The sequence below is a fragment of the Acanthochromis polyacanthus genome, chromosome 19 (assembly GCF_021347895.1).
Source record: "Acanthochromis polyacanthus isolate Apoly-LR-REF ecotype Palm Island chromosome 19, KAUST_Apoly_ChrSc, whole genome shotgun sequence".
NCBI classification, from domain to species: domain Eukaryota; kingdom Metazoa; phylum Chordata; class Actinopteri; family Pomacentridae; genus Acanthochromis; species Acanthochromis polyacanthus.
The window spans coordinates 21,237,752-21,259,940 of record NC_067131.1 but is presented as its reverse complement, the minus strand read 5'-3'; the positions used below and the strand labels follow the sequence as shown (position 1 = coordinate 21,259,940).

Below are 22,189 nucleotides of genomic sequence, written 5' to 3'. Positions count from 1 at the left end.
TGTCTCAAGACGCTTTACAGAACCCATATGCCTGACCCCCAGAGCAAGCCCAAAGGCGACAGTGGCAAGGAAAACACCCTTTTAACAGGGAAGAAACCTCGAGCAGAACCCGGCTCTATATAGGGGGGACCCATCTGCCTGCTGGCCGGGCGGGTTGAGATGGACAGAGGAGGGCAAGGGGGAGGGATGGGAGAAGAGGGAGGGGTGGGAAAGCAAGGAAAACACAACACACATTTGGACACATGTATGACAGGATATGTGACGCAAACAAAGTATAGGCTAACATTGAAAACTGAGTCATAGTTTACTCTTATGATGTACGGCTCTGACATTAAACATGCTACATATATAGCTAGCAGTAAAATTCAAACAGTATGTAAATTAGCATAACAAGTATAGTGAAGGCGATGCAGAGTTGACTGGTGGAAAAAGGGAGCTGGAAGCGGAGGGCTGGAGGAAGGTCAGCAGCAGCATCCCACAGTGGACATGGTGGAGACTGGACCAGTTGGTGGAACATCAACCGCAGATCTGAAGCATCCAGCTCTGGGACCAGGGACACTCGGAGAAATAGCACAGGAGGAAACAGAGTGAATGTAATGCAATAACGGTATACATATTAAATGTAAAGTTAGATAGAGAAGGGCTCAGTGCATCAAGAGAAGTCCCCCAGCAGCCTATAGGCCTATAGCAGCATGACTAGGGGCAGAACGAAGGGACGTCCAAGAGGGAGTCAGCTGTGCAAATGAAGACACAAGCCGAACCCCTGTGGGTCACCCAGTCAGCCCTAACTATAACTGTTTCTCATGATTGCTCCAAGCAGAACACCACAGTATGAACTCACACAGCGTCCAACACAGAACAAATGTAGCACTGAAGAATAGAACTATTATAACCTCTTCGACTAACATACTATTAAAATAAGAGTTAAGTCATGTTAGATAGTTTGGATGGTCTAGTAAATCTGGTACAGAATTCCAAACAAGTGAACCGGGTCATGACAGGACTGATCATATTCAGACTCAAAATCAGATATCACAAGCAAACATTCATTTTCATTACATAAACCTGTAAATAAAAATAATTTTCTTCACCCTTTTTTTCCGCCATATAGGTGCCCTACCTGCATCGCTCAGCCAGCATGCACAGCTCGAGGCCCCCCTCCCTGGGCCACTTACGGCCCCCAGAGCACAGTGATTGCGATGGGAAGGGATCCTCGTCAGTCCTGGGCCCCACACACATCTCACTGGAAGAGAACACTGAAGACGAGACTGCAGAGGAGGAGGTCAACCTGGTCAGTGTGTGTGCACGTGGGCTTGTACTTCTGCCTTTATGAATATTGTATTCCTAGCATAGTAAAGGCAAGAAAATAGTTTCTAGAGTTTAGATTTCAGATTCACAATAATTTCAAACAAAGACCACATGGATCCTTCAGCAGTGAAACACAATAAAAGATTGTTGTAATTTTTGTTCTTTGTTTCCAGTACAAATAGTTTGTTTATGCTAAATTTTGATCAGAAATATAGAATAATGGGATTTCAATGTAATGACACAATTGTACAGTTTCTGACTATGGTGAATGGTGTATGAAAAAACGTTTCAAACTGGATAGGTTGGGGTTAAGGGAATTTAAATAATAGTAATAAAATGTAATTCTGGTCTTTGTTTATAGGTACCTGCGCTATCATTTTTCTATGAAAACTCACATATATTGTTGTGCTAACACAATTTCTCAAGAGTTTTCTAATCATCAATTAGCCTTTCAACACAATTAGCTAACACAATGTAACATTAGAACACAGGAGTGATGGTTGCTGGGAATGTTCCTCTGTACCCCAATGTAGATATTCCATTAAAAATCATCCCTTTCCAGCTAGGATAGTCATTTACCACATTAACAATGCTGTATTTTAAACTTTTGAATGGTAGTGTATGTTAATAAAGCCATACTTATTAATTAATATATATGAGCCAAACAGTGTCATAAAAACTAATTTCAAAAAATTCTACCTGTGGAACGTAGCTGTGGTATACAACATGCAGAGAATTTTGTTCATATAACTGATATGTGCTGTTTTCACTTTGTCCAGGGTCGCGTTGCCAGGCTGTCCCACTGGCTGGGGAAAAAACAGCCAGACTGGTGCCGACAGAGAGATAGCTGGTCACTCTACCTCTTCCCCCCAGACTCACGGTAGCGTTTACCCCTCTGATTTTCTTCACACCTCTCCCTCCGTGCAGCTTTTTTTTGATAATATTTTTACATATTGGGCTGCACGGTGACTCGGTTGTTGGCTCCGTTGTCTCACAGCCAGAAGATCCTCAGCTTGCATCCCTACCTTTACAGAATCTTACTGTCTGAAGTTTGCATGCTCTCCCTGTGCAATGTGGGTTTTCTGTGGGCACTCCAGCTTCCTATGAAGTGGAAACTAAGTCCCAAATCATGGACCTGAGTCTAGGATTTGACTGTGTTCAAATGTCTAAAAAGCTTCTTGAAAGATCTTCAAAAAATCACCAGAAGTCAGCATTCAAGGGCAGCCGGATTTATTGTCGACAAAAAAATTCAGGAATAGTTCTGATAAGTGATTTGCACCCCCAAGAAAAAACCCAAGATACTGAGCTTTGCAGTGTCTTTTATGCTGTGAGAGTTGGTCATTTTTCCACACCTATAGGGCATATTTTTAGAGACAGTTTTGACACTATTATACCATTCTAAATCTATTAGTCAGATCTTGTCATCAAGTTATCATATTTCACCATTAGGTCATACTCTACAGACGACACACGCATTAGGTTATCATAAGGTCATGTTTTACAGAGAACATGTTCAGACATGTTCCAACTTTGCTTCAGCCCCCCTGCACATTTTACCCTTATTATTTTGAGACAGATGTTTTCATATTATACCTTTATGTATTACTGTGTTTTTGGTGTACCTCTTTTAAAAGTTATATTGCCTGAAGTTCACACCATTATGTTGTATAATTTTCTTTAAAAAAAAAGTGATATGTCTTTGCACCAAAAATACATGTTTTACTTTATGATCTTCCACAGACACACAGACAATGTCATCAAAGCATCAGCAATTGCAAGAAATTTCATTATTATGTAGTTCATACACGTCTTAACTCTATTCTTCAGTTTAGTAGCATTTGCCATAATTATATCACATTATACTTTCAGTATATTGTACCCAAAAATATTATACTACACCTCAAACGGTCCAAAAACATGCTCAGGTTAATTGATGATTCTAAATTGTCATAGGTGCGAATGTGAGTGTGCTTGTTTGTCAGTTGGTATTGCCCTGTGATAGACTGGTGACCTGTCCAGGGTGTCCCCTGCCTTCATCCTAAATCAACTGGGATATCCCATGACATTTTTGAGGATTAAGCAGTGTATAAATAAGAGATGAATGGATTTTTACATATTCTTTGCGGGTACACAGCTCTCCAAAAATGTGTTGTTTTGAAAGGAAAATGTTTAAAAATGTCTTCCTCCTGTGGCAGTTGTCAGCGCACACAAAAACACTGAGCCCTTCTTGACAAGAACTGGATTCTTACCATTGCATTTGACTGACATTCCATAATGCTGACTGTAATGAAAAAGAGTGGATTTTTTTTTTTTCGCATTGTGAGCACAGCATTTTTTTCCCTTTATATATCAGCTTCTATTCTCTCCCACATCTCTTCGGAAGTCTCTTTTATCTGCACATTTCTGCTATGTCAGGGGTGAGTAAGCAGGAGCAGAGGGAGGAGGGGGATTTCTCCCACTGAATGTTATCTCAGCCACGTGCTGAATTCTTTGCCTCCCTCCCTGCTTCCCTCCCTCCCTCTCCCTTCACTCCGTCTCCCCTTCTGGGGCTTTGATCTGTGTGTCTCTGTTGTCTGCTTAGAGGATGTGGCTGTGAAGGCAACACCGAGCAACATGCTCGCCTCGGCCTACCGCTACAGAAACACAACATGCTAACTGAACATCAAAAAAACATCCCCCCCAAGGCGACCTTAATGTTAGCCAACACCAGTGTCATGGCATTTATATTTCAACTCATAAGATACTCAGACTTTAAGGATACAGTAGAAATTTAAAGTTGGCAGCACCAGAGAAAGGACAAGACTAAGTGAAATTATTGGTCATGTTTGTGTAAGAAGTCTAAAGTTTTTTTTTTAACTTTTGCAACTTTATGAAATGACAAATTTGGTAGAAGGATTTTATGTATTTCCAGGAGTTATAGAGACTGTACCCTAGCATTCCGAGGGAGCTCTGAATTTCTGGTTCTGATTCCATCCATCCATCCATCCATCCATCCATCCATCCATCCATCCATTATCTATACATTAGGGTCACAAGGGGGCTGGAGTCTATCCCAGCTGACTTCAGGTGAAGGCAGGGGGACACCTTGGACAGGTTACCAGTCTGTCACAGGACTACATATAGAGACAAACAATCACACTCACATTCACACCTATGGACAATTTAGAGTTACTAACTAACCTGAGCATGTTTTTTGACTGTGGGAGGAAGCTGAAGAACGTGGAGAAACCCCATGCATGCACAGGGAGAACATGCAAACTAGAAACATGCTGGAAAGGGCGAGACGCAAACCAGGGACCTTCTAACTGCAAGGCGAAAGTGCTAACCATCAAGCGATTGTGCAGCCCCTGGTTCTGATTGATGTAGTTATTAAAACAAACTTCATTTGTCCCCTGGAGACAAATCAAGCCCCATAGAGCAGTTGGACACAGATCCATAGCAAGAACTGTACAGTTTGAGGTGGAAAAACCTGCAGCCATGTAGTAGTTAAAATTGAATAAATAACATTCATTTTAAAAATGTATAACTGAATGTACATAGGAATAAAGTAAAATATTGTACTGACCACAAATGAAGTACATCAAGTGCTAAAATGGTTCAAAGGTGCAATGTGACTGTATATGAATTTGGCAGCAATTATTAGTGTCATTTGACAGTATTAGTGTAGGTTGCTAAAGTTAATACAAGAAGTCTACCAGCCAGGAATGGGCCCAGTGATATTAGCAATTGCCAAGTCTTGGCAGTAGTTTGAGAGGTTAGGCCGGTTTGTTTGGGTTGATCACATGTGCACGTTAGGATGTTCTCATGCTCTCATTGTGATTTCCTCTGTGAGGGATCAATAAGTTAATCATATCTTGCACCCTGAATGACAGCAGCATAGAAAGGGCTGGTAAAGAGAAAGACAGGACTGATGGAAACTTTATGACACTCCACTGACACATTGATGTGGCTGCTGCCCACCGGGATTTGAAGCCTGTATGACTGGCACCAATCGGTCCATGAGCACCTGCCTCATATTCCTCCAGAGAAAAACAGTTGTCATACACTAGGAATGTTTTTTGTGCAACAGAATTGTGCACAGAACTTGCCTGTGTATCTCATTAAATCCTTCTTTAGTAAACTGCATTCTATTATTCTTCCTTTTGTATGGAACTATAAAAGCCACAGAATAATTAAAGCTGCAAGCAGCGTTGGTTGGGTCCTCGCATGTCCACCAGGTGCTGCTAAAACTGAGAGTGAAAAGTTTCAGCCAGATTGGGCTATGTACAGGCTAGGTACACAGCACTTCCTGTTTCATGGTGATAATTCCAAAATGGCCACCAGGTGTCACTTGGATGTCATTAGGTCCGGACTCTGATGACACATGTAAAATTTGAAGCAGATTGGAGCATGTACATGCTAGTTAGACAGCACTTCCTGTTTTGTGGCGAGGCATTCAAAATGGCCGCCAGGTGGCACTATGACTGTCAGTGTATATTGGCCTATGTATGGGACTGTGAACGGACTCTGATGACACTTGTAAAATTTGAGACAGATTGGAGCATGTACAGGCTAGTTAGACAGCACTTCTATTTCGTGGCGAGACATTCAAAATGGCCGGCAGGTGGCACTATGACTCTGAGTGTATATCGACCTATGGATGTGATTGGGGCCGGACTCTGATCACATATGTAAAGTTTCAAGCAGTTTGGAGCATGTACAGGCTAGTTAGACAGCATTTCCTGTTTCGTGGCAAGGCATTCAAAATGGCCACATTTCGTGGGTCGCCATGGCCACACTCTAAGACTTTTGCAGAGCGTTTTGATAACTTTTGATCACCCATGACTGGAGTACATCCTGCCAAAATTGCAGCTCTCTTGGTGTTAGTGGGTTTGAGTTTATAGCTTTTGAAACTGTCAAAAAATGACAACTTTGTCCAAAATATGAATCATACTGAAAATGGCCGCATTCCACTGGTTGCCATGGCCACACCGTCAGACTGTTGCAGACCATTTTGATAACTTTTGATCACTCATGACTGGTTTATATCCGGACCAAATTTGAGCTCTCTAGGGGTTACACTGTTTGAGTTAATAATGTTTGAAAATGTCCAAAAATGACAAAATATGAATCATATTTCGAAATGGCCGCATTCCGTGGGTCGCCATTTCCACGCCCTCAGACTTTTCCAGAGCATTTTGATAACTTTTGATCATCCATGGCTGGAGTACATCCTGGCCAAATTTCAGCCCTCTCGGGGTTACGCTGTTTGAGTTTATAGATTTTGAAAAGTGTCCAAAAATGACACAAAGCTGTCCAAAATATGAGTCATAATTCAAAATGGCCGACTTCCTGTTGGATTATGGCTAATGGTTCAAGAGGCTTTTTTGTGCGCCTTGACGAGTTAGATATGCGTCCCGAATTTCATGGCTCTAAGTGAAACCCTGTTCGGGGGCTGAATTTTCTTAATTTTCTAGGGGGCGCTGTTGAGCCATTTTGGCACGCACGTGTGCCATTCCCCAAAAATATCAAATTTTTCGCTGGCCCTGATGTGTCTGGCGATTTTCACGTGTTTGTTTAGGGGGTCAAAAAGGCCAATTTCGAGGCTGACAAAGAATAATAAATAAACCCTGGGGTTTCAATAGGGTCCTCGGCACCGTCAGTTCTTGGACCCTAATTCTTCATTAATTATTTCTTTAGGGGTAGATAGGATCTTACCTGCTCTTGACCTAATCTTGTGAATAGTCTTGTCATTTTCAATTTTTCGTAGTTGTGCTAAAAGTTTGTGGGGTTTATCGCCGAATTCGAAATACTTCTGCTTTGTAAAGATAAAGGCATTGCATATTTTATCAGCTAGTAGTTCTTTAAGTTTATATTTTAGCGTTGAAATTTTTGTGTGTTTTTTGGCAGATGGTTGTTTGGCATTTTCCATGTTTAACTGGTGGATTTGTTTTTCTAACTCCAATTGTTTAGCCCTGTTCTGCTTCTTGCGAGATGATTGGTAGGAAATTATACAGCCCCTCAAATATGCCTTGAGTGTGTCCCACAGTAATGTGGAGGGGGTGTCCTTATTGTCATTGGTTTCAAGAAACAACTTGATATGTAGTTCTATATATTCACAGAATTTAGCATCTGAAATAAGTTGTGGGTTAAACTTCCAGCTTCTCTGTGCAGATATGTTTTCGCTAGGCCTGAATGTGAAAGAGACTGGACTATGATCTGAAATAATGATGTTATAATATTTTGCATTGTAAGTAAGTGGAAATAATTTGCCACTGACTAGGAAGAAGTCGATCCTGGAATAGACATTATGCACCTTAGAATGGAAGGAGAACTCTCTGCCAGCGGTGTTGGAGACGCGCCAAACATCAACCAGGTTCATATTGTCGATATATGATTTCAAAAGTACACCTGCTTTGGTTGGATCAACCCTCTTGGTGGAGGACCTATCTAAATAGGTATCCAACACCAAATTAAAATCTCCGCTGATGATCAGATTGGTGGTAGAGATATTCGGTATTAGGTTTAGGGTCTTTCGGAATAATTCTGGATCGTCATTGTTAGGGCCATAGATGTTTAGCAAGGTAACCGGGGTAGAGTAGATCTCCCCTGTGACAACTACATATCTCCCCTCTTTATCCACTATTGTGGACAATTGCTTAAAAGGGACACCCCTGCGGATCAGGATGGCTGCACCTCTGGCTTTCACTAGGAAGTTAGAGTGGTATATTTGTTGTATCCACCTACGTCTGAGACTGGCATGCAAGTTGTTTTTTAGATGAGTTTCTTGTAGGAAAATTATGACAGCTTGCAGCGATTTTAGATGTGCTAGTACTTTACCTCTTTTAACCAGTTCATTAATACCATTCACATTCCATGAACAAAAGGTTATATTCTTCCTCCTCTTCCCTTGTTGTATTTCACTGAGCATTAGACTGTGTAGGCTGTTCACAAGAAGATAGGCTTACCCTCCATCCTTCTGTCTTCTGTATAAGATATGTGCGACCTTGAGCTAAGTAACACTCCCTCAGCCCTCCTTCTCCCTTGCCCACCCCCTCTCACCTCTACATATAAGTAAATACAGGAAAACCACAACGATGTCTGAAGTAGCATTAGCCGACTCTTCCAAACTTTTTAATGTCTCACTTTGGGAGTCTACTCGCGCATTAATGGCATTAAATGCATTGTCGCTTTCTTCTCTTAGAGTGGTTATTTCTTCCCTTAAAATTTTACTCACATTGGCAATTTTTTCAGCGATTTTGTTGCAGATATCTGACCTAGTTTGCGTCAGTTCGGTTCGGAGTGAAGCTATAGCGGCTAGCACCTGTTGAGCTTCTGCGTCCTGTCCGCTCGTCTCCGGCTTCTCCTTTCCACTCCGAGTCGGGGCATCAGACGGGCCTCTATCGTCACTCGGTTCCGTCTTGGAATTGCCTCTTGTTCTCGGTATTCATGCTGGACAACCTGAGGCAGGAGTGGTGTACCAGCAGATTCTCCCAAACTTCAGGGTTAAATATACACAGGTTTAACTTTTAAGTGTAATTTTAAAACGAATTCTGAAGGAGCTATGGCGAGATGCGTCCTATCCTTTCATCGCTCAACAGCGTCCCCCCTAAAAAAGTCATAATGACAAAACTTTTTTTCTGGGTCTCAAGAGGATATATATATATACACACGTGGACAAAATTGTTGGTACCCCTCAGTTAAAGAAGGAAAAACCCACAATTCTCACTGAAATCACTTGAAACTCACAAAAGTAACAATAAATAAAAATTATTATTTATTGAAAATTAAATAATCAAAAAACAGCCATTACTTTTGAATTGTTGATTAACATAATTATTTTAAAAAACAAACTAATGAAACAGGCTTGGACAAAAATGATGGTACCTCTATAAAAGATTGAAAACTATTTGACCAGAGTGACATGATTAACTCAGGTGTGTCATTTAATTGACATCACAGGTGTTTCCAAACTCATAATCAGTCAGTCTGCCTATTTAAAGGGAGACAAGTAGTCACCCTGCTGTTTGGTGAAAAGGTGTGTACCACACTGAACATGGACAACAGAAAGCGAAGGACAGAATTGTCCCAGGACATCCGAAAAAAAATTATAGACAAACATCTTAAAGGTAAAGGCTATAAGACCATCTCTAAACAGCTTGAAGTTCCTGTGACAACAGTGGCTCATATTATTCAGAAGTTCAAGACCCACGGGACAGTAGCCAACCTCCCTGGACGTGGCCGCAAGAGGAAAATTGATGACAAATTGAAGAGACGGATCGTTCGAATTGTATCCAAAGAGCCCAGAGCAACCTCCAAAGAAATTAAAGGTGAACTCCAAGGCCAAGGTACATCAGTGTCAGATCGCACCATTCGTCGTTGTTTGAGTCAAAGTGGACTTCATGGGAGACGACCAAGGAGGACACCACTGCTGAAAAAAACTCATAAAAAAGCCAGACTGGAATTTGCAAAAATGCATGTTGACAAGCCACAAAGCTTCTGGGAGAATGTCCTTGGGACAGATGAGACCAAACTGGAGCTTTTTGGTAAGGCACATCAACTCTATGTTCATAGACTCAAAAAGCAAGCATACGAAGAAAAGAACACTGTCCCTACGGTGAAACATGGAGGAGGCTCAGTAATGTTTTGGGGCTGCTTTGCTGCATCTGGCACAGGGTGTCTTGAAAGTGTGCAAGGTACGATGAAATCTGAAGACTATCAAGGCATTCTGGAGAGAAATGTGCTGCCTAGTGTCAGAAAGCTTGGTCTCAGTCGCAGGTCATGGGTCTTCCAACAGGACAACGATCCAAAACACACAGCCAAAAACACCCAAGAATGGCTGAGAGAAAAGCGTTGGACTATTCTAAAGTGGCCTTCTATGAGCCCAGATCTGAATCCCATTGAACATATGTGGAAGGAGCTGAAACATGCCATTTGGAGAAGACACCCATCAAACCTGAGACAACTGGAGCTGTTTGCTCATGAGGAGTGGGCCAAAATACCTGTTGACAGCTGCAGAACGCTCATTGACAAATACAGAAATCGTTTAATTGCAGTGATTGCCTCAAAAGGTTGTGCAACAAAATATTAAGTTATGGGTACCATCATTTTTGTCCAGCCCTATTTCATTAGTTTGTTTTTTTAAATAATTATGTTAATCAACAATTCAAAAGTGATGGCTGATTTTGATTATTTAATTTTCAATAAATTTTTATTTATTGTTACTTTTGTGAGTTTCAAGTGATTTCAGTGAGAATTGTGGGTTTTTCCTTCTTTAACTGAGGGGTACCAACAATTTTGTCCACGTGTGTGTATATATATATATATATATATATATATATATGTCAGGGTAGAGACTGCGATTTGGTAGAAGTGGAGTTTCTACCAGTAGAGATTGAGATTGGAGTCTCTACCAGTAGAGTTTGCGATTGTAATCTCTACCAGTAGAGATGGAACTTTAAATCTGACCCCTGCCCTGACCCCTGACCCCTGACCCTAACCTTAACTGACCCTGACCTTTTAATCTAACCCCTGCCCTGACCCCTGACCCTAACCTTAAAAGTCTAACCTTAGTCATGACAAAGCTCTACTGGTAGGATTGGAGTTTCTACTGGTAGAGATTGCGATCGCAATCTCTACTGGTAGAAACTCCAATTCTACCAAATCGCAGTCTCTACCATGACATATATATATATATATATATATATATCCTCTTGAGACCCAGAAAAAAAGTTTTGTCATTATGACTTTTTTAGGGGGGGCGCTGTTGAGCGATGAAAGGATAGGACGCGACTTAAAAGTTAAACCTGTGTATATTTAACCCTGAAGTTTGGGAGAATCTGCTAGTACACCACTCCTGCCTCAGGTTGTCCAGCACGAATACCGAGAACAAGAGGCAATTCCAAGACGGAACTGAGTGATGATAGAGGCCCGTCTGATGCCCCGACTCGGAGTGGAAAGGAGAAGCCGGAGACGAGCGGACAGGACGCAGAAGCTCAACAGGTGCTAGCCTATATATACAGTGCCCTCCTTAATGCCCTGGTATAATAAATTAAAATTTTTTCTAAATAATACCCATTTCAGCAACCATCACTCTTGTGTTCTAATGCTACATTGTGTTAGCTAATGGTGTTGAAAGGCTACTTGATGATTAGAAAACCTTTGTGCAATTATGTTAGCACATGAATAAAAGTGTGAGTTTCCATGGAAAACATGAAATTGTTTGGGTGACCCCAAACTTTGGAATGGTAGTGCATATAGATGTGTCGATGCATAGTAAATGTGCGTTGCTCTAGTCTAGTCCATAGAGAAGTTGACAGAGAAACAGAGAAGTTGACACTAGTCTCTTCGCAACAGCAGCTCAGAAATGTCAATCAGCCACTGTCATGGGGAAGTTAAGTTTGAGGTGGAAAAATCTGTGTTAAAATTCAGTTTTCTTTCACAAATCTGACAAAAAATTTTAATTTCTCCTGAGCTTTAGAAGTAAAATATTTCAAAGGAACCTAACATCTATATCAGTTGGAATAATTTGTCTGTTTTTTTTTTGTTTTTTTTTAATGAATGAGCTAAAGTCCATTTATGAGTCTTGGCCCTTTCAAAAGTTCTGGATTATTCTCCTCTCTGTTGGTCGTATTATATAATTTGGAAAAGGTTATTAGGAAAATCTCTCTGTAGTCTGTTATTGTCAGAGTATTAAGAAAATTGAAGGAGCTTGGCTCAAACCGGACTTCTAGCTGGCTTTCAGTCACAGCGGGTTGCGAGGTCTGGCCTTCACTGAGAGTGACACCGAGGACACAGGCTCTGTGTGGCGCGCATTGTGACGCCTGCCTGTGCTGACAGTCACATCAAGAGACAGCAGCGCAGCGGGGGGCCGGAGTCCAGCAGCTTTCACATGGACCCGAGTTCACCTCAACCAGCCTTTTGTGCTCACTGTTGTTAGCGGTACTACCGATGATTACTGCGGGGGAAGCTTTTAATGAGCAGAGGAGTGGGCTGGCGATGTAGGGCATACTGCGATACAGTCACTGTGATTAGACGTATGCACCATAAGACTGAACACTGGTCTGTCAACACAGGGACCAGGGATGTGCAGGGCTGAGTGACAGATGTACATGTGGTCCCCTGTACAGCACCACATTAGATTATATGGAAGTGGAATGAACTTTGTTGCTGAAAGCTGCACACAAAAACACGGTCATTCCTCATCATATTGCGTTTCACTTTTCACAGTCTCACTGTTTCGCAGATTTTTAAATTGTATATATCAAAATTTGTATTGCGGATTTTTTGCTATATCGCAGGATTTGTTTCTATATATTTATGAACGCTGTCAAACAATTAAAATATTTTTAATCAGATTAATCACAGACCACAGTGTTGCTGTGGATTAATTTAGTTTAATCATATGGCCCAGATGCTGTTTAGTGTCCTCCATTGGAGAGTTGGCTGGTTCTGTCACTGCTGGATAAACTGCCCATTTGCGCATGTGCAATGGGCAGTCTACTTGGACAAAATGCCCGAAATCCTTTGCCAGAGACATTTCAGGGATTTTGAGTCATTCTATGCTGCAGATGAATTAATTGCATTAAAAAATGTTATCCGATTAGTCATGATGATGGATTAATCTACATTAACTAGGGGTGTGTATCTCTCTCTTAGGCGGCGATCCGATCCGAATCGAGATACATGTCTTATGATACGATTCACCAAGGATACATTTTAATACACTATGATTCGATGTGATTCGATGCGATGCACTTTAAATCTGTTTGTGGTGAAAAAAATGAAAGAAATGTATGATGTCCGAACTTCGTCATTCTGTTTACTTTTCAAACAAACAGATCAGACTGTTAATGCATCATATGAAAAAATATTAACATTGAAGGTGTGATGTGTGATAGAAGAGTTTCAGCTAAAATGAAAGGAAAGGTTTACAAAACTGTGGTGAGACCAGCCATGTTGTTTGGTCTGGAGACACTGTCCCTGAGGAAAAGACAAGAGGCAGAGCTGGAGGTAGCAGAACTGAAGATGCTGAGGTTCTCTTTGGGACTGACCAGGATGGATAGGATCAGGAATGAGTACATCAGAGGGACAGCACATGTTAGAGGCTTTGGAGATAAAGTCAGAGAGGCCAGACTGAGATGGTTCAGACATGTCCAGAGGAGAGAGAGTGAATATATTGGTAGAAGGATGCTGAGTTTCCCACTGCCAGGCAGGAGGCTTAGAGGAATACCAAAGAGGAGGTTTATGGATGTGGTTAAAGAGGACATGAAGGTAGTTGGTGTGAGAGAAGAGGATGCAGCAGACAGGGTTAGATGAAGGCAATTGATTCGCTGTGGCGCCCCTGAAGGGAAAAGCCGAAAGGAAAAGAAGAAGAAGAAGAAGATGAAAAAATATTAACATTGACCACTTCAGTGCAATAGTGGTTTTCAACACTTATAACTATTCAGTGTTTACAAATGGCACAAAGAAGATAAAAAAACAAACAAAGGAGGATGAAAAAATACTTCCGACAACTTTGTTTTTGTAGTGCTGTTTGCTCAGGTAACAATAATAATATAGAGAGCCCTAAGCAAGCTGGGCATAAAGTTTCAGGTGTTGTAACACCACAGTAACATAAGTGCAAGATACAATGAAGTGCCACACAGTAAACTAAACAGCAGCTGCTATTCTGCTGTGAACTGTGCATCTAGGTCTTTAACATTGACCAATACAAAATCTCCACAAACAATGGAGAATGAAACAGAACAGGAGCACAATATTACTTTTTTTATTATATCAGTCATTTACTTCTTGTTTTCAGTCTTCTGTGAGACAAAACCTGAATGCATCCTTGCACACTCACTTCCCTTCACTTAACTATACTTGTGCAAAACATAAGTTTCACAAGATTATGTGCAAAACTATTCGTACATTTAATCTCCCAAATAGTGAAAAGTTCATGAATGCCTTTACGTGTCAAGATTCTTTTTGAGGAAGATTAATTGATTAACATGATCATGTCGCAGTACACTGCGTTGTGCTGAAACAGTGTCTCCTGCAGTGCTGAATACTCTCTGATGCCACACTGGTGGCTGGTATACAGAGGTATTTTTTTTGCAAGAGCTGACAGTAGTGGTAGGTCCACTTGTGCTTTCCACCACTGTAGTGGGTCGTCATTCAGGGGCAAAGGAATATGCTCTCTGCACCTCATGATCTCCTCACTGGCTTTGGCCTTTGAAGATCTTGCCATTGCTGCTGTTTTCGCTTCATATATATCTCCCAAAAGCTGGCCCAGTGCTGCACTTTTCTTTTTCTTTTTGCAAGGAGGGGCTGCATCTGAAATACAAAACAACTTCTGTAAATAACTGATTTTGCTGTCATGAATTAAGTTTTATGTCACTTCAACATTACCATTTATTCATCTGCTTATAAATCAGAAAGGATTGAAAAAAAAAAACAACCCACCTTTTGTATAATCCTGGATCTGGGGACTGACTATGTTGTTGTCTTGATCTCCATGTGCACCGTTTCTCTGAGCTGGATTTGTCCACACTGGATCCACCTGAACTGGATGTCCCTGATTGTTAGTCGTCTCTGCTTCCTTGTAAAAAAAAAAAAGAAAAAAAAAAAAAGAAAATGTAAAAGGCATAGAATTTCAATGTTATCATTAATAAACAGATAACACTGATAACAGTTAAATTAACTGGTAAACAGTTTGTGTTAATATGAAATATAGTTTATACTGACAGTAAAATCATGTAGTAACACAAGTCACACAATACAACTATTGTCATATCACAATATTCTTAGTAAAATTCTTCACACAGTATGATTGATCACTCTTTTACTCTACTCTTAGCCACTGAAATAAGATCATGCCCCTTGTTGTGAGATTTAACATTTGTTTTCTTATTTATAGCAATATTATCAAAGCACAGTGTTAGAATACACTGTACTCATTTATTGTATTTGAAATGAAATACTGTTTAGTGTTGGTATACCTCGTTATACAGGGCTGCTGCTTCCACTGCCATATTTGTCAAGATCTTCTCGGCATCATGATTACTCAGGAATGGCAATGTTTTGAAGCGAGGGTCCAGAGCAGATGCAGTGTAGAGGAGGTCATGGAGGTGTGTGTACCGCTTCTCAAACTCATTGTTAAAAGCCTTTTTCATCTCTGTCATGAGTGATGTGTCTTCATCAGAAGCCTCAAAGGGCTTTAGAAGTTTGAATCTGAGTGGGGCAATCATTGAGATGGTGGGTTGTTCTTCTTCGCACATGATGGTGGTCACAGCTTTGACAGGAGACAGGAGACATGACTTTGACAATGTCTTCAGCATTGCAGATGTCATTCTCCTCCCCTTTTCTGAGCTCCCTTGACAGAAGTGTGGCAAAGACTGCAGGTTGCTGCTCTAGAAAGCGCTCCAATATGTCCAATGAGCTATTCCAGCGGGTGGGCACATCATGGATGAGCTTGTGTGATGGTAACGCCAGTTGCTGTTGTTTCTCCCTTAGGATTTCAGCTCCCCTTATGTTACGGTGCAAAAATCCAACCACCCTCCTCACCTTTCCAAGCAGCCTTGCAGCAGTATCCACTTGAAAAGCTTTCTGGGAGGCCAGATTTAATGTGTGAGCAAAGCAGGGAAGATGAGGGGCCATCTCTGCTTCCACACCAGCTAGAATCATGTTTCTAGCATTATCAGTTACCAATGTCCCAGTTCACACAGGCTTCTTTCAGCAAAACGCCTTTATTTTTCCCTGTATGGGACTCATTGAATACTCTTGTCTGCAAGACATGACTCTTTATCTCTCAACCAGGGGTGATGTGGTGAGCTGTAATGGTCACAAATGAGTCCATGAGTCAGTAGTTATTGCCACCCGCTCTGCAGTGGACAGTTGTTCCTTAACTTTGCTCTTAACTTTAGCATACAACTCTGGCACGCACTTGTCGGTGAAATGTTGCCTACTTGGTATCCTATACCTCGGCTCTAGCACGTGTAACATGTCACAAAATCCATCATTTTCAACGACACTATAGGGTCTTAAGTCCTTGGCAATGAAGCAGGCTATTGATGCCATGATTACCTTGGACCTCTCGGAGTTGTGGCTAAGTTGGGGATGGAAGAAGTTTTTAAGTCCACTGTCTTTGTCTTTTGAGTTGTTGCTCACGCTAGCTTTGGTAGCTGTAGCGTCCACAGATCCCTGGTCATCCGCGTAGATGTCTCTGTGCCGTCTCGACAGATGAGTGCTAAGATTAGTGGTGCTCCCGGTGTACTTAATCGCTGCTTTACACACTTTACAAACGGCCAGACTTTTATCCAACTTTCCATCCTTCTTGTAAAATCCAAAGATCTTCCAAACTTTCGATTTGAGATTTGAGGGTGCATTGTAAATACTTTCGGTGCTATCAGCCATGCTGTTGTGTGTGAGTTACCCGCTAACATGCTACAAGAACGAAACTCTCGTAATACGTCACGGCGAGAGTCTCGCGAGACTTGGGCGGCCATCTTTAGTAGCAGAGCTCAAATAAACCGATTCATATGTTTTTAAATGGACATCGACCAGTCCACAGCAGATATAGATCAATCCAGAGACACGCCGATCGATGTATTCATATCTCTAAAGGTGAGAATAGATTATCGATTTGTATCGGTTTATCTTTACACCGCTAACATTAATGCATTAATTTTGACAGCCCGAATACTCATTATTTTAATTATTTTTGCGGTAAAATAAGCATTCTCTAGCCTTAAAAATTTAAAACAAAATAAAAAAATCTTTTTTTTAAAAATTAAAACATATTAAAAGAATACTAAATCGAAACAAAATGTGCAGCATACAGCACTGGGTACTGATTGGCTCAGCAACCACAGCATCAGTCTCCTCCATCTCCCGTGTATAGCATGCGTTCAGCATTTCATCTTGACCATTTCATCTTGACCATCTTGACCAACATTGGATTATTGTGCATAGTGTTGCTCTGCAGTGTTGTGTTTTTGTGAAATTTTTGTAAAATATTTTATTTATTTTAAGATCTATGATGTTGATCAAACATTCTGCGCCTTTTAAGGCTTCTGGCACTGAATGCAAGTGCCAGAGGAAGATGCTTACCATTGCAGAAATGATGGAACTCTTTAAAATATATAGAAATAATAAAATAAATATAAGGTCGCTTTGCAGACATCTCCTATCATGCGGGGTTCTGCAACTTAACCTTGCGATAAACGAGGACCAATTGTCCACTCAACCATTGTAGAACAAATACAGCGCAAAGAGAGCATTAGAATTACAAGGAAAGCAATGGCGTGTGTCTTTGATGCTATACTCTCCACTGCCAGGAAATACAAGTGCCTGGACAGGTGGTTGAAGACAACATTGCTGTCCTTAACATCTGTCAACTCTTTCTTGGAAAACAATCATCCAGCTCAACAGAAGTGATGCAATTAATGTGTGTGGCCTGTTTAGAAGAACAATTGAGTAATTAGTTTGAGTGCATTTTGTGTTTTCTTGCCATTCAACACAAAGAGGTCATGCCTGAGCACCGCTGATAAAAATTTAAACATCTTCAGCAGAAGGTCTGAGTTAACATGTCACGCTACTATACTGTTCAAGTGACAGGCACTTACTGGAAGGTGCAGTGCAAAAAGACTGTAATAAGAATTGACTGACTATGTTAAAAAAAACATGGTGAAAAAAGTCAGAAAAAAATGACAGATTTTAGAAAAGATGCTTGAACACACATTAAAAGGCATAAAACTAAGCTTAACCAGTATTTAAGTCAATTATCTCAGCTGTCATTTAGAAGAAGTTGAAGTTTGGATGTGAGAAGACTCGAAAGGTCAGTAAATATTAACACAGGGGGAAGCTTCAGACACTTGTCAAAATCATTATAGAAACATCCGTTCATTGAGATGTCAGTGAGCTTTTCTAATCCAGGCTCGGACAGGGTATTTTTGCTTGAGCGTGCAGTGACAGCTGTTTCTTTCCTGAGGTTTTAGTATGTTTGTGAGTGTCAGGGGGGCTGTTTGACCTTGAGATTAAGGTTCACATCCGGACAATGGCCCTTCAAACCTCGGAGGAGGAGCTGAAACCACAGGCCTCCCTCTTAGCATCGAGGCTCTGGCAGGCTGATCTCAGAGAGGAATTAGCTCTCCCAGTTTGTATAATGCACTATATGAAAAAGTACAGTCAGATGACACACACACATGCCTGTACACTCAGGAAATGTTGACACAGTGATGTCTGTATTGCCAAATAAAGCCAAAAATCCAGATCTGAGCCTCACAATTTTGTCCCCCACTGCACACTTATACTGATGTGGGCCATCAAAGTGGATTTGATGCACAGTTTAATCCCTTTCACTGCCATATATAACAAGCACTCCTCTTTTTTCCCTCTGTTGTTGCAAGCTGAGAGTCTGGGAACCTTTTCATGTTGGGCAATGAAAGTCAGGCATAATTAATGACTTCTAAATCAAGAGTGGTTCATTACAGAGTCACTGTATGTGAGACAAGTGCTCTTAAATTGAATGAGATCATTCATTTCTTGTAAAGTGTTTTTCAGTAAATGTCCTTCTGCAGTATATGACATAACTTCAGGTTTTATAGAATATGCGTTGGCTGAGCTGGATATGGGGATTAGAGTTGGCTGGAGTATTTCCATTTCATGTCAATTTAAACGTGTTGTCCACCACAATTCAGTGAGAAAAATCTGAGTTTTCACTCCAATTTACACTGCCGTTCAAAAATTTGGGATCACCCAGGCAATTTCATGTTTTCCATGAAAACTCTTTTATTCATATGCTAACAGAATTGTACATGTATTGTTTCCTAATCACAAATTAGCCTTTCAGCATCAGTAGCTAACATAGTGTACCATTAGAACCCTGCAGTGATGGTTGCTGGAAATGGGCCTCTGTACCCTTATGTACACTCAACAAAAATATAAACACAACACTTTTGTTTTTACTCACATTTTTTATGAGATGAACTCAAAGATCTAAAACTTTTTCCACATACACAATATCACCATTGCTCTCAAATATTGTTCACAAATCTATGTATAAATCTGTGATAGTGAGCACTTGTCCTTTGCTGAGATAATCCATCCCACCTCACAGGTGTGCCATATCAAGATGCTGCTTAGACACCATGATTAGTGCACAGGTGTGCCTTAGACTGCCCACAATAAAAGGCCACTCTGAAATGTGCAGTTTTATCACACAGCACAATGCCACAGATGTCGCAAGATTTGAGGGAGCGTGCAATTGGCATGCTGACAGCAGGAATGTCAACCAGAGCTGTTGCTTGTGTATTGAATGTTCATTTCTCTACCATAAGCCGTCTCCAAAGGAGTTTCAGAGAATTTGGCAGTACATCCAACCAGCCTCACAACCGCAGACCACGTGTAACCAGACCAGCCCAGGGCCTCCACATCCAGCATGTTCACCTCCAAGATGGTCTGAGACCAGCCACTCGGACAGCGGCTGAAACAATCGATTTGCGTAACCTAAGAATTTCTGCACAAACTGTCAGAAACCGTCTCAGGGAAGCTCATCTGCATGCTCGTTGTCCTCATTGGGGTCTCGACCTGACTCCAGTTCGTCATCGTAACCGACTTGAGTGGGCAAATGCTCACATTGGATGGCGTCTGGCACGTTGGAGAGGTGTTCTCTTCACGGATGAATCCCGGTTTACACTGTTCAGGGCAGATGGCAGAGAGCGTGTGTGGTGTCGTGTGGGTGAGCAGTTTTCTGATGTCAATGTTGTGGATCGAGTGGCCCGTAGTGGTGGGGTTATGGTATGGGCAGGCGTCTGTTATGGGCGAAGAACACAGGTGCACCCCCCGTCGAATCGCCACCTTATCGCAGTGGAGGGGTTTGAGTGTCTCGCTGATTCTGGGAGCTATGCTGTCCGGGTCATAAGCCCCTGGTAGGGTCTCCCAAGGCAAACTGGTCCTAGGGGAGAGACCAGACTAAGAGCGATTCAGAAAACCCTGATGAGAACACAAAAAAGTGAAGCCGCTACCTCGCCCGGGTTAGGGAGACTGGGGCCTTCCCCTGGAGCCAGGCCTGGGGGGGGGGGCGGAGCTCGCAGGAGAGCATCTGGTGGCCGAGCCTTGGGGTCCCATGGGGCTCGGTCGGGCACAGCCCGAAGAAGAAACACGGGGCCACCGCCCAGTAGGCCCACCGCTTACAGGGCAGGAAGTCGGGGTCGGATGCTATGCTTACCGGGCAGTAGGCTGGAGTGGGCGCCTGGGTGAGCCACCCCCTTGTGGCGTAGACTAGCTCTGGGGACGTGGAATGTCACCTCACTGGCGGGGAAGGAACCTGAGCTGGTGCGGGAGGTGGAGCGATACCGGCCAGATACAGTTGGGCTCACCTCCATGCACAGCAAGGGTTCTGGAACCAGAATCCTGGAGAGGGGTTGGACTGTCTCCTACTCCAGAGTTGCCCGAATTGATACTCACAAGCCCCCGGCTGAGCGCCGCTTTGTTAGAGTTCTCCCCGGAGAATGAGAGGGTCGCCTCTCTGCGACTTCGTGTTGCAGAGGGGAAAACTCTGACTGTTGTCTGTGCTGATGCGCCGAACAGCAGTTCAGAGTATTCGGCCTTCTTGGAGTCTCTGGGTGGTGTCCTGGAAGGGGTACCACCCGGGGATACAATAGTTCTCCTGGGAGACTTCAATGCTCACGTGGGCAATGATGGAGAAACCTGGAGGGGGGTGATTGGGAGGAACGGCCTGCCTGATCTGAACCCGAGTGGTGTTTTGTTATTGGACTTCTGTGCTAGTCTTAGATTGTCCATAACAAACACCATGTTCGAGCATAAGGTTACTCATAAGTGTACTTTGTACCAGAGCACCTTAGACCAATGGTCGATTATCGACTTTATAGTCATATCATCAGACCTGCGGCTGTATGTTTTGGACACTCAGATAAAGAGAGGTGCAGAGCTGTCAACTGATCACCATCTGGTGGTGAGTTGGATCCAATGGCGGGGAAGACTGCCGGACAGACCTGGTAAACCCAAATGTGTAGTGCGGGTGAACTGGGAACGTCTGGCGGAGGACCCGGTCCGTAGGGTTTTTAACTCCCACCTCCGGAAGAGTTTCTCCTGCATCCCAGGGGAGGTTGGGGGCATAGATTCTGAGTGGTCCATGTTCAAAGCCTCCATTGCACAAGCAGCAGCTAGGAGCTGTGGTCTGAAGGTCACTGGTGCCTGTTGCGGCGGAAATCCAAAGACCCGCTGGTGGACACCAGCGGTGAGGGAGGCCGTCAGGCTGATAAAGGAGGCTTTTCGAGCCTGGCTGGTTCGGGGGTCTCCCGAAGCAGCTGACAGGTACTGGCTGACCAAAAGGGCGGCAGCTGTGGCGGTTGTAGAAGCTAAAACTCGGGTGTGGGACGAGTTCGGGAAGGCCATGGAGAAGGACTTTTGGTCGGCCTCGGGGAAGTTCTGGCAAACCGTTCAACGTCTCAGGAAGGGGAGGCAGGGCTTCGCTCATGCTGTGTACAGTCGGGGTGGAGAACTGTTGACCCGTACTGGGGATATCATCGAGCGGTGGAAAGAGCACTTCGAGGAACTCCTGAACCCGGTAAACATGTCCTCTATGGAGGAGGCAGAGCCTGAAGACTCGGGGGGATCTTCGCAGAGGTCGCCGAGGTAGTTAAGAAGCTCCTCGGTGGCAAGGCGCCAGGTGCCCTGAGATGCTGAAGGCTCTGGACATTGTTGGACTGTCTTGGTTGACACGTCTGTACAATGCCGCGTGGGCATCAGGCAGGTACAGTACCTGTGGAGTGGCAGACCGGGGTGGTGGTCCCTTTTTTCAAAAAGTGGGACCGGAGAGTGTGTGCCAATTACCGGGGTATCACATTTCTCAGCCTCCTCGGGAAAGTTTACTCTAGGGTGCTGGAAGGGAGGCTCC

At 42.7% G+C, this 22,189-nt stretch overlaps 1 protein-coding gene across 1 annotated transcript in view; it reads left to right on the top strand.

The window, feature by feature from the left end:
* Positions 1–22,189, top strand: part of cacna1g (calcium channel, voltage-dependent, T type, alpha 1G subunit) — a 695,215-nt gene that overhangs the window by 485,378 nt on the left and 187,648 nt on the right. The window contains 2 exon segments of the mRNA XM_051939241.1: positions 1,112–1,291; positions 2,088–2,188. Of these exon segments, the coding sequence (XP_051795201.1) occupies positions 1,112–1,291; positions 2,088–2,188 (281 nt within the window).